Genomic DNA, 12,559 nt, shown 5'->3' on the forward strand with positions numbered 1-12,559 from the left:
TGTGTTTGGCCTAGTTTGTAAAAGTGTTTTTGGACTCAAAAACACTTTTTTGCCAAACACATCATTTTCTAAAACTTAAACAAAAAATTACCAAAAGCTAAAAATCCATATTTTTGCTCATAGAAATAAAAGCAGCAATTTGTTGCTTCTGCTTTTGAAAAACACTTTTGAAAAATTAAGCTTGATAAACAAAAACTCATTTTTGAGAATCAAGGCCAAACATGCTCTAAAAAATACACCTTCCACAAAAGATTCACTTTCGCAACTATAGTTGCAAGCACATAAACTCAGTGCTTCAAGCATTTCTACTTGTGGAATTAATTAAAACTGAAAATGTATGCAACATCAATATGGTTGCAACTACTTCAAAATCTATGGAAACATAACCGAAACTACAAATCTTTCAACATTTTGTAATAATGGCCGAATCAGACTAAAAAACCAAATATCCAAAAAGAACTCTAGTTCTTCCAAGACTCGTATTATTGTGGCCAAGCAAGCTGAAACAAAATGGCCAAGAAATAGTTCCTAGGCAAAAGCCGTCCTCTTCCAAACGGTTGTGAATCTTAGTACGGCCACAAACTTTCTCCTACCTTCTCCCTGGCTATCTCCTCTCGCAATGCAATATAATTTGCTTACATAAATGTTAATTGAAAGAGGAAAATACAATTTATATCAGAGGATTGTGAACAGAAAAGGTACGTAACAGTGCTTGTCTTCCGTCTACAGGTTGTAATGTTGATAGTGCTCTCCTGGCAGCTCTACAATCTAGTATCTGTGTAAGAATAACACGATAAAATTAGACATCCACTATAACCAACTCCAAATAAATGTTGAAAATTGCAATTTAAACACAATGTGCAGTGTGAAAATTTCCAGTCTACATCGAGTCGTATTATGACTTATGTGTAGAGAAAGAAGTTCAGCCTGGCAAAGTAATCTTACTTGTCTACCTATAATGTAATAGGAATATTTATAATAGTTGGGCCTCAACCATCACCTTAAGGTTTTGGTTGAGATGGTTCATCTATCATGGTATCAGAGCCAGTGTGACCGAAGGTCACGGGTTCAAATCCAGGCAACCTCAAAACCCCTCAAAAACTCGAAGTGGAAACCCAGCACACGGTACGGGGGAGCCGGTGCACAACCAACCACTCTTCAAGCCCAACAGGCATTTGAGTGAGGGAGCGTAATAGGAATATTTATAATAGTTGGGCCTCAACCATCACCTTAAGGTTTTGGTTGAGATGGTTCATCTATCATAATGGATAGTATGAAAGTGCCCCAAAAATTCTCTGATATGATACTGAGGGACAACCTCTCTGGCCTAAAGCCCTAAAATACAACCAACCTTACCAACATAGATGACAGACACATTCGGAATACTGAGTTGAAAATTGCAGACGTGCCCCTACTTTATGATGGGTAGGCCTAATGCCAGAGTATATTTTGCTATGGTCACTGGGTAATTACTCAGCATGAAATTTCTTTTAGGAAAATTCTCTTTATATCTCCCGTGGAAATAGCAAACACCGCAGAGGAAATATATCCTCCCTTTATCCTCCCTTTATGATAGGCTATGTTGCTTTAATCCGTTAATAGTCCACATAAAATCAAGGGCAAATCCTACACAAGTCACAACCTAGTAAGGAAATGCTCCTTTCAATAAACAGATATATCAGAGCAGACTTTCTCATATTGCACTCCATTTCCTCGAGTGTTATCAAGTTCAAACTTATTTTCAGTTAGCCACGCTTAAGAGTACTCTTCAAAGTAAAGTCTTAATTAAGCAATGAACTGTAACCCATGCCTAAGTAGATCAATAAGGCTTTCAAAAATCACCGCCATCCTTCACTATTTCTTTAACCACCATCAAGAAAAAACAAGCATACAAGATGCTACCAAGCTTCTCCAGATCCAGAAACAAATGTTTCCTTGGCATATATGTATATGGAAGCGGAATACTACACCAAAAGCTAATCATGAAAACTTCTGAACTTTAATATTGATATCGGCAGCGTGTGTCGGTAATGAAGTTAAGTATATATCTATAAATAAATTCGGATTCCTTCACTTATTTGTGCAGATTTCAGTCTTTCCTATTAAGACAAAATAGAATATATACACAACTTAGTAGAATTAAATCCGTATACTCTAGTCAATATCAGTCAAGTCGATACACAACTTATTTCTTTCAAGAAGAACCAATATTTGTGCAGACCATTTCCATAATTTCAATGAACAAGCTTACTCTAATCTAACTACTCAAGTCCACATAGCTACCAAACCCGTTCTATCTCCACTGACAGCAATCCAATCAACATAATGGCCCAAAGAAGTATACATTGACAACAATATTTTTCAGTTCCTTTCAATACTAACCTCAAGATCAGTTTTCCTTAAACATCACTTAAAATAATAATACGGAGAAAACCTCCTCAATGAGATCAACAAACACATAATTACGGAAATCTATAAATCCTCAAATCCAATCAACTTAAAGCACTTCATTTCTTGAAACCGCACTTTTTTTCAACTACCAAACCTACAACCACGACTCACACGAATACAACTCCCTTACATCAAAATACTCATCACCACATTCACCAGTTCCTGATCTCCTATCATTTTACTGTTTTCATTACAACTCCGTGACATTCCATAGTCGACGTACCAATCCTTTTGTCTAATAGTTGACATATATTACCTTTTTACATGTTTTGAGCGACGGGAAGTGAATACTGGACTTCCTAGTCCCTACCACACTGGCACACATGCATTAGCTCACATAACAAGCTCATCTAAACCAAATGTAAACTATCTAATCAAACAAAACAAACACATTACACATCAATACATCTAAACAGCCTTATTCACCGAAATTCACACAGAAAAACAAACAGTTACAACAAAAACTCGTACATGTAGTAATATACTCGGATATTTTAATCAAAGGTAAACATATGATTGGGACGTAGGGATTGAACCTCAATTCACAAAAACACCAAATATACGAATCCAAGATAAAACCAATCACAAAAAAACTCAGCAATCAGAAATATACTAGGGAGTAGGGTATTTAAATCGAAGATAAATAAATGATTGGGGCGGAGGGATTAAACCTCGATTCTAGCAAAATGCCACCCACCCTAAGCAGCAGGAGCAGCACCCTCACCCTCCACCTTACTCTCACCCTCAGCAGCCACCTTACTCTCACCCTCACCTTGACCCTCACCCTCAGCAGCGACATCATCACACCCAATTCCTTCCAAAACCGCCATTAAAGTCGAAGACGAACCGAAAAGCGACTGAAGAATCATCCCATTAGCCTCATCTCTCGACGGCGAATTCTCCAAAACCTTCAAATCCAAATGCCCAAACAACATACCATCAACAACACCACCAGTAAACTCATTAAACTCCATCTTCCCTTCCTTAACCTTAGCCTTAACCCCAGTTAAAGCGGGACCCACAAGCTCCTCTTTCTTAACAAACAAAAGAGAGTTCATCCCCTTCATACACGGACTAAGCTTCTCCCACTGGGTCCCACGCAACGCCATAGCCACAAGCTTGTTCTTGGCGACGACGATCTTAGCGGCGGTAGGGTTGGAAGGAAGAGGGGATTTTAGGTTTTTGAATTGATTTGCGGAGAAGCCATGGCAGGGGAGGGGTGATACGAGGTAGGAGTTTTGGAGATGGGATTTAATGTTTTTGATTGTGCGGAGATTTTGATGGAGTTTAGGTTTTGCGATTGGTTTGTATGGTGTCCATCGTGCGAAATTGCGGATTTGGGTTGTGATTTGGGGGTTAATTAGGGTTTTGTTGCGGATTTGGGCGGTGATTGGGGACGCCATTGTTGTTACAGTTGTGGTGGAAATGGAATTGGGGATGGTTTTAGTTTTCTGGGTTTATGAATTTTGATGAACTGTTTGACGAATAGACCTGCAATTCTCCAAATGTCAAATGGGCCATTCCGGTTGATTCGGATCGGGTTATTTTTGGGTTATTTTCAGTTCAAGTTATTTTGAGTCGGATCATATTGGTCGGGTCATTATGAATCGCTTTGGGTTCGGATTTCGTCTAACATAGTTATTTCGGGTCTATCGAATCATGTAGTTCATTTACTCTTGATTTTAGTTTGCTTTTAGACTTTATTTTCGTTCTATTTTTATTTTGTTTTTTTACGAATAAGTTCACATTTTATTACTCGGTAAATTTTAAATTTTATTTTGAGTCGGATCATATTGGGGTTCGGGTCATTATGAATCGCTTTGGGTCAGGATTTTGTCTAACATAGTTATTTCGGGTCTATCGAATCATGTAAATTTGTATTTAGTTCATTTACTCTTGATTTTAGTTCGCTTTTAGACTATTTTTGTTCTATTAAAAACGGTGCGGTTTAGGTTCAGAGCTTGGCTGAACCGAACTACATGCAAACCAAATAAAATTAGCAGTTTGGTGAACCGAATCGTTCTTGAACACCCCTAATTAACCAGAGGCTAGATCCAAGTGATATCCTTTTTACTACTAGTATTTGCTATGTACATTGTCTAGTCCATTAAGAATCAAATTGCTGGTGTCATTGCATATAAAATAAGACAGATCAGTGGAATCATCATTTCTCCTACTGATTCACAAGTCACTACAATTTCTATTCATCAACTCAAGCCTTTTCTCCTATAACAACATTTATAATCCTCTTTTTCTATAATCAAGTACTCCTAACACTTTTCATGGCTGTGCAAAAGAAATGAAAGAATTACATTGGAAGAAATCCCGTAAGTAGCTCGTCAAGATATCTCGTGGCAGAATTGTCAGTTTGATCTCATCTCATCATAGGAAAACCTGTGAATCAAAACCTGAATGACCGAGTCAGGGAAATCGGTCCAGCTCATCTTAAAATCTTTCCAGAGGCTGACAGTGCGAAAGTGATCTACAAGAACACTCGAAAGCCCAAATGATGTTCAAGATCGATGCAAGCTAGAATAACTTTCATAAGAACCCACATAAAGTCGACGAACTAATATTGACTTGTAACTCGGGACATGGAGGTGGGTAAACTTCACTCGAAAAACCCGAAACATGCTCGCAGTGCCACTTGGCGAGTGACGGCAGGCCAATGATACTTACATTCCTCATGCATATACCTTCATAGCCTGAACCCTCAACACCCAGTATTTCAGGTGCTCTCTTTGTATTCAAACTGATCACGTTTTTAATGAACACCCGGCTAATCGTGGGAATGGCATTTGGGTCCCACTTATCATCCGGGTGATCATTGGCTCCCCGACTAAACCGAATGGGCATTTTTACTTTATCCAGTCTTAGGTTAGAGATGGAGATATTTGTTATATATCCTCCTCGGCCGATGTCGGTTTTAATGCGGACCCCGGCTGCTGCATTCCAAACATTAATGTCGTCAATGGTAATGTTCGATATTCCACCAGACATTTCGCTCCCTATTCCAACACCGGAGCATGTTGGTGTCGTGCCAGATATTCTCCTTACTATTATATTGGAGCTTGGGCGTGCCACTGCTATACCATACTGATCCCACCCGCTCTTCACTGCCACAAGATCATCCCCACTCTCAATATAACAGTCTTCAATGCATACTTCTGTACTTGAATCTGACGTTTACATTGGATTTGTCAAATCAATTGCAAAGAGATCGACAAAGTTGTCAGACTAGCTTAAATAGACATGAAACAAGGTCTATCTTTCATTACCTGGGTCTATACCGTCTGTATTTGGGGCATCTAATGGAGCCAATATTGTCATATTCTTAACCAAAACATTCCTGAAGTAATAGCAAGAAAACTCGTTAATAACACGTCAGAGACATTTTTGTTCCTCTAAAATCTGAAGCTTACTGATACTTTTCTAAAGTAAAACATTGATCATGATACATGAGTCTTTTAGCAAGTATAGTTTGGTACGAAGTACGGCCATCAAATTAGATTTTGTACCAACCTGCAGTACACGGGATGAATGGTCCAAAATGGAGAGTTTCGAAAGGTGAGATTGTAGATCATGATGTTGCGTGAATTGACAAATTCTACAAGGTGGCCTCTGGTATGCTCCAGTGTTCTATTCCGCCACATATCCCACCAAAATTGCCCTCGTCCATCGATTGTGCCATTACGTCCTATAACAAGAAAGCAAAAGCTTAAGAGTTCAGACGCTTCAAATATTTAAAATTTAGTAAGGCCACCAGTAAGGGACCAGTACAGAATAGTTTATAAGACTTCGGATCACACCACATGCTAACATGCTAAGGGCTCACTTTTCGGGAGGAAAATGTTACAAAGAAGAAAATAGGAAAGCGAAGATGGGCAATGTATGATAAAGGGGTGGTGAAGGGGGGTGAAAGGAGTTGGGAGGATAATTACTCCCATATGGGGCAAGCATTACCCTGGAGCTATTAATCCCATTAATTGCATAGGTACTAGGTAATTATTAAGAACATATTCATAATATACAACGTATACAACCTTCCATTACGAAAATGATTTCCACATGCAGTGATAGATAAACAACACAAGGACGACCTAACTGCCTAACATGCCTAAAACTCTTAAAGGGGTTTAAGGCTTTCGAAGATAGCCACGCAATTAAAAACATAAAGAGGTTGTCTTAAAATCAACCTCGATGAAAATTGTACCCAGAATTGCATGGTAATTCGACTTCACAATAGAGGGCACAAACAATTGAGTAAGCTAGTTAGCTTTATTCAACCGTATTAAAAAGCCAAATAACAATCGCACCAAAAAAAAAAAAAAAAAGCCAAATAACAATGAAATTAAGGACCTTACCTGTAATGACAACATTGCTGACAGAATTTCCATGGATGAGACTTATATGTCGGCCTCCTAATCTCTCTCTTCCTCGTCCATAAGATGGCAATGGCTCAATGATAGGCCACTCCTCTGGGTCCTACTGATTTCAAATGAAAACTAAAAATTTAGCACTACTAAAAGAATTACCAACTTGCTAAGAAAATAAGTCATAAAATCACTCTATTTCCAGATACATTGCATGTACAAATGGAATAAATGCCAGACAGCAACACTATGGACCCTCAAGAAAATAAGGCGGGACCTTTAAAATGAGCAAGAAATTATCATTTTCATCCAAAAACTACTCTGTACTTAAATACAACTATCATAACCACATGAAGTCACGATTACGAGGCACATAATATAAAATCCTGCAAGAGTTTTTGACTGCGGTAATTGCAGAACTGCCATTTTGAAGTTTTACCTAAAAAAGTTTGAAAAAGATCCACTAATCAAATGAAGTACTATACAACAACAACAACAACAACATCAGAGCCTTAATCCCAAAATGATTTGGGGTCGGCTGACATGAATCATCCTTTCGAACCGTCCATGGGTGAACGCACGCCTCAAAATGCGAATAAAAAGGGGAAGATAAAAAACAAAAGGGAGAACGAAAATGTAATGGAAAGTCAAGGTGAACTTAGGGGTTTTAAAATCGAATTCCGTCTTTTTTTATAAAAACTTAAAATTTAAATCGAGAGAAAAGATTAAAACGATTTTTAAAAACCGAAATAGGGTTAAGGATCCGGATAAGAAAGTGGTTGTTGAAAAAGTGTGTAATAAAGGAGAGAAAAATAAATAAATTAATTTCTTTAAATTAAATAAATAAATAAAAACACTAAATCTGTCAAAAAACATCAAATACTAAAAATCCACATGTATCTTTTCCCTCCATTGTGCCCCTCTCCGTCACCATACTCTCCTCAAGCCCCTTAACTCTCATATCGTGCTCTATCACTCTCAACCATGTCCTGTCTCTGTCTTCCTCTCGCCTCTAGGGACCTTTTCTCGTTCTCCAAGTCTCAAACCTCTCCTAACCTGCAAGGCCCATAGGTCTCTCTTCTCACATGGCCAAACCATCTTAGTCGGTTTTCCATCATCTTGTCCTCTATTGGCGCCACTCTAACCTTTTCCCTAATCACCTCATTCCTTAACCGATCTTTCCTTGTATGTCCGCACATCCACCTCAACATGCGCATCTCCGCCACACTCATCTTTTGAATGTGACAATGTTTCACGGCCCAACACTCGGAGCCGTAAAGTAGGGCAGGCCTAATTGCCGTGCGATAAAATTTTCCCTTTAATCTTTGGGGCATATCTTTATCGCATAGAAACCCTGAAGTACTATAGTAGATAAAATAAGTAACAGGCGACAATTCCCGAGACCTAGAAAACTTGTTACTGAGAACTATAAAATGGCTTTCCTTCTAATAAAGGATTAAAGGCAAGCGGCAAACATACTGTTGTTTATTACAAGAATATTCACGACATGTGATGCTTAATCATGGACAATCGTGGGTATACAAAAGCATCAGACATGGCACCCATAATTAATTGACTAGAGATGCAATCTTAAGTTAACTATCAAGTATTTATGTAAGAAATCAGAAGTGTGCAAAAGGAAAGGAAAAATGTACTTCGTAGTGTCAAACACCGGCAAACCCATATACCGTGACTGTAATTATTAATGCACTATCACATGTTCTGCCCTTGCTTCATGGAGACTTACCAAACATCCCAATTAAGTATACGGTGAAACCGACAGATAACCTCAATTTATTATTTCTACAACCATACAGCTCAATCATAGGCTCCATATTTTATTGTGGGGATTAAAAATATTAGATATCGCGGACTTTTGACAAGAAAGTGAAGGTCCACTAAGACTATGACAGTAATTAAGAATATAGTACGTTAGTACGTATATCACACTCTACTAGATTTGATATCAACATCTTCAGGTTGAAGCTAACGTACTCATAAGCCTACTTCACATTTAGCCCATCGGTAGAGCTCGGATTCATTTGGAGTCCAAATTCTCTGTCCCATTTCGTGTCCTATTGCCTCTCCATTTGACATACAAACATTAAGATGATTATATGTCAGAAGATAAAGACAATGGCACACGAAAATGGGAGTATGGGACAGAGAATCCGGTCTTGTTTATTTGAGCAAGCTTGATCTGATTTGAGGTCGACCAAGCTAACTGAGCTGAGTTCAAGGGCCCAAGCAAGCGAGATACTAATTTCCTAAAGTTGCAATCTCGGATCAAATACCAAAGTTGCCAAACATACCAAACATGGATTTAAGCACTCTCACATGGGTTTGTCCTTATTTCAAGAATAATTGCCAAACATACCAAACATGCTATAAGGTGGAATCACACCGTCACCCCCTAGTGTATTAATACCATAATGATACAGCTCAATCAACACAAATAGTCAATAATGTTGTTCACTCGGACTAGAGCTCTTTACGAAAAGTTAATAAGATATCATCTAGAGGTTGACACTGACATGTGGACTTGTACACAGATCAACTCTCCGGCAGGATCCATGTTTTATTTTAAGATCTGAATAGTTTGGACGGAACTGAATCAGAGTGCCGGTCACCGGTGTTCCTAAAGGTAAAAACTCAGATCCAAAACCGAAACTGTTTCATACTAGCCAAACCAATCCACCCATTGCATACAGTACAATCCCAAATATACCCTCACTTTACCAATACCAACTTCATACTATATTGTGTATTGACATCAATAATTCAAAATCTTCAGATTAAAGCCAACATACACGATACACACCTATTACTAATAAGCCAAATGCAGACTAAACTTCGACCCCTGAGTCCCTGACCAAACCGAATCCAACAGTTTCACGACCCCACCAGGATTATGCACTTATGAATTAGAATTATCTGCTTTTGCAGTAAATCATTTTGCAATTAACCGGTAATCATAATTGCATCAAACAAATTGCTTTCTAAACTCTTCACCTACCATTAACATCAAACTTTATAAACCCCAAAAAATCAATTACATGAACATATTACATTATTAAAATAATACAAATTCTTATTTAAAGACGGTTTTAAGCATGAAACGGATCTAAAACAACTCATATGCCCGATACAGTAACAAGCATTAATTTATTAGTGCTAGAGATATGTAATTGGGTCCGTTTAAGGGAGACTTACTATTAAAACAAAACACAGTAAAGATTAAAACTTTTAAGAAAATAACATGCCTGAGAGCCCAAAATAACAGCACCATCTTCAAGAAAAAGCGTAAAATTACTGGTAACATTGAAACTTCCAGTAACCCATCTACCCTTCGGAACATAAAGCTGAGAACCACCATTAAACTCGAAACGTTTCAAAAACTGTACCGCATTTTGAAACGCGTAAGTATTAGAAGTTTCACCATCACCAACCCCACCAAATTCCGTAATCGACATCACGTACTTCCTGGGTGGGCCGATATTGACGAACCCGGAGCAGGAATCCGGGTCGACTCGGGTTGAAATGGGGTGACCCGGGAGAGAAGCCCATGAAGGAGGTGAACGAAACGTTTTTGTAGTGAATCGGAAGGTGAAGATAGTTGTGATTGTTAGGATGAAGAGGAGAAACGCCCATGCAGGACGTTTTAGTGTGTGAATTGTTTTGGTTGATAAAATTGATGGTAAATTTAATAATGGGTTTTCATCTTCCATGTGAAATTATGGAGAAATTAGGGATTTAATTTGATTAAATTGGGGATTTGAAATTGGAAGAGATAAAGAGATGGAAAAGCAGAGGAAAGAAGGAAGGCAGGCGGGATGTGGTGTGGGAGGAAAAATGAGAATTTTTATTGGTTTTTTGTTTTCGAAACAAAAAAGACGGAAAATTTGTGTGGGTGTGGGCCGTGGGGCATGGTGGGTGCTGGGTGGATGGAATATATTGCTCTTTTATGTACATGATTTACTTAATCATGTACATAATTATCCATCGTACCCTTCTCATTTCAACTTCCCTCTTTTTCAATTTTCTAACTATTTGAAATCTCTCCCTTTTACTCCCTCCCACCATCTCCCAACAACCACCCCTCCTACACTGTGCTGCCACCCCTCCACCACTAACACCGTCCCTAACAACGAACTTAGGGCTTCTTAAATCACCATTGAAATTATACGAATCCTTTGATAACAAATGAAGGCCTCCTCAAATTGACTGGCATTTTTGTTCAATTCGCGCGAATAAATTGACAGGCATTTTGTGCAATTTGTGAATGGTCAACCTTTCAAATGTTAGACATCAGGTTTTACAAAAGGAGATCAGAATGCTAAAAATTCAAAGTAACCTTGTTCTTTAATATTTTTAGTTGTTTCTCGTATCCATGAAACTCAAACGAGTACGTTTGTAATGACGCGATAACCCTAATTGTATAAATTACTCTAATTTAGTTGTATGTAATTAATTTGATACTATAATTGAATGCCTAATTGATGAATCGAATTATTACCCGATTATGTGAGAATTAAGATGTACAATTGTTTAATTTGCTGAAAATTTGATTAATTTTTTAGAGAAAGGCAAAAGGAGAGAACTTTTTTGATTGTTGTAGGAAAATGGTAGATGATGGAAAAGTTATGGAAAAGTGTACATGATAGAGTAAAACTTGTACATAAAAGAGCAAGAACGTTTTCATTTTATTTCTTTAGAGAGACGGACGATATTTTTCTGACGCCCGTCTCTCAAAACTTTAACTAAAATAAAGGTGATGTGGATCGTGAGTGCAGTGGATGGCAGTGTCGGAGATGGCTGGTTAGTCGTTAGGGTTGATGAAAGGTAATGATTTATGTGCATCACCCACTCAATGCCGTCAACACTTGCATAGTTACACTGCAAAGTGGTGGATCAACTACTAATGTCGCAATTGACTATTATTAGTAAAGTTTAAGGTATTATTGATATTTCTAGAAAAAGAGGTTATCACATTAAATTGAAAAGGATGTGGTGGCAAGAATGAGAAATATTATGATAATATGTAATGACATTAGTAATGTGAGTTGTTTACAAAAGTGAAATAGTAGTTTTAACTCTTAAGACCAACAACAAGATCTATTGGCCTAAGCTACGAAAATTAAAACTTTCTTGATCAAGATCGGATCTCAAAAAATTTGGTCTTAGATTGGAGCAAACATATTATTCAGATATAAGTTGTAGAGTTGCTAATTAAGGCGAGGAAATTCTACAACTAGGCAAACATTTTGAGTCCTTCATAGTTTCGTATGCTTTTGTTAAATGAATGGTAATTGGGCAGGTTTAGAGGATGGCTCATTACACACCGTTGGTAGAGATGGAAGTGGACACGCGAGCCATTGAGCTGGCACGCCCCTGGCCCATTTTAGCAAGCCATAGGTCGTCTTTAGGCCGAAATTCGAGAAAAAAGACCTTGACTAGCCCGAGCACGACATGATCCACTTGGGCATAGCACGCCTGGACACGCTCAAAATACGAAGAAATAAGGCTAAAGTGGAGGATTTGCAAGGGCACGCTCAAGCACGACACGATAGATGCCGTGCCTGGGCCGCATTTTCATTTAACAAGCACGACGCAGCACGGTATGATGGGCCGTGCCATTTTCTTCTCTTAACACGACGGGCCGACACGGCCCACTTCCATCTCTAACCTTTGTCTATTCAACTAGAATTTGAGCAAATCTTATACCATACACCCAT

At 38.3% G+C, this 12,559-nt stretch overlaps 2 protein-coding genes across 3 annotated transcripts; both read right to left on the reverse strand.

Annotated features, from left to right (window-relative positions):
- Window positions 1-255: 255 nt before the first annotated feature.
- LOC141643670 (large ribosomal subunit protein uL10c-like) lies at window positions 256-3,932 on the reverse strand. Of its 2 annotated transcripts, none has more exons than XM_074452921.1 (2): window positions 3,149-3,932; window positions 256-775 (listed from the first exon to the last, which is right to left on the reverse strand). In XM_074452921.1, the coding sequence occupies exon 1, from the start codon at window positions 3,852-3,854 to the stop codon at window positions 3,150-3,152; it is 705 nt and encodes a 234-aa protein (XP_074309022.1). In that variant the 5' UTR covers window positions 3,855-3,932; the 3' UTR covers window positions 256-775; window position 3,149. The 2 variants fall into 2 exon arrangements, with proteins under 2 accessions (XP_074309022.1, XP_074309021.1); XM_074452920.1 differs by having other exon boundaries at window positions 3,123-3,932.
- A 626-nt stretch (window positions 3,933-4,558) lies between these two features.
- Window positions 4,559-10,745, reverse strand: LOC141643663 (putative polygalacturonase). The gene is made up of 5 exons (XM_074452913.1): window positions 10,088-10,745; window positions 6,816-6,936; window positions 5,974-6,148; window positions 5,730-5,800; window positions 4,559-5,630 (listed from the first exon to the last, which is right to left on the reverse strand). Exons 1-5 carry the CDS (start codon window positions 10,550-10,552, stop codon window positions 4,993-4,995), a joined length of 1,470 nt encoding a protein of 489 aa, XP_074309014.1. The 5' UTR covers window positions 10,553-10,745; the 3' UTR covers window positions 4,559-4,992.
- Between the last annotated feature and the right edge of the window lie 1,814 nt (window positions 10,746-12,559).

This window comes from Silene latifolia, chromosome 2 (assembly GCF_048544455.1).
Source record: "Silene latifolia isolate original U9 population chromosome 2, ASM4854445v1, whole genome shotgun sequence".
Lineage (NCBI taxonomy): Eukaryota > Viridiplantae > Streptophyta > Magnoliopsida > Caryophyllales > Caryophyllaceae > Silene > Silene latifolia.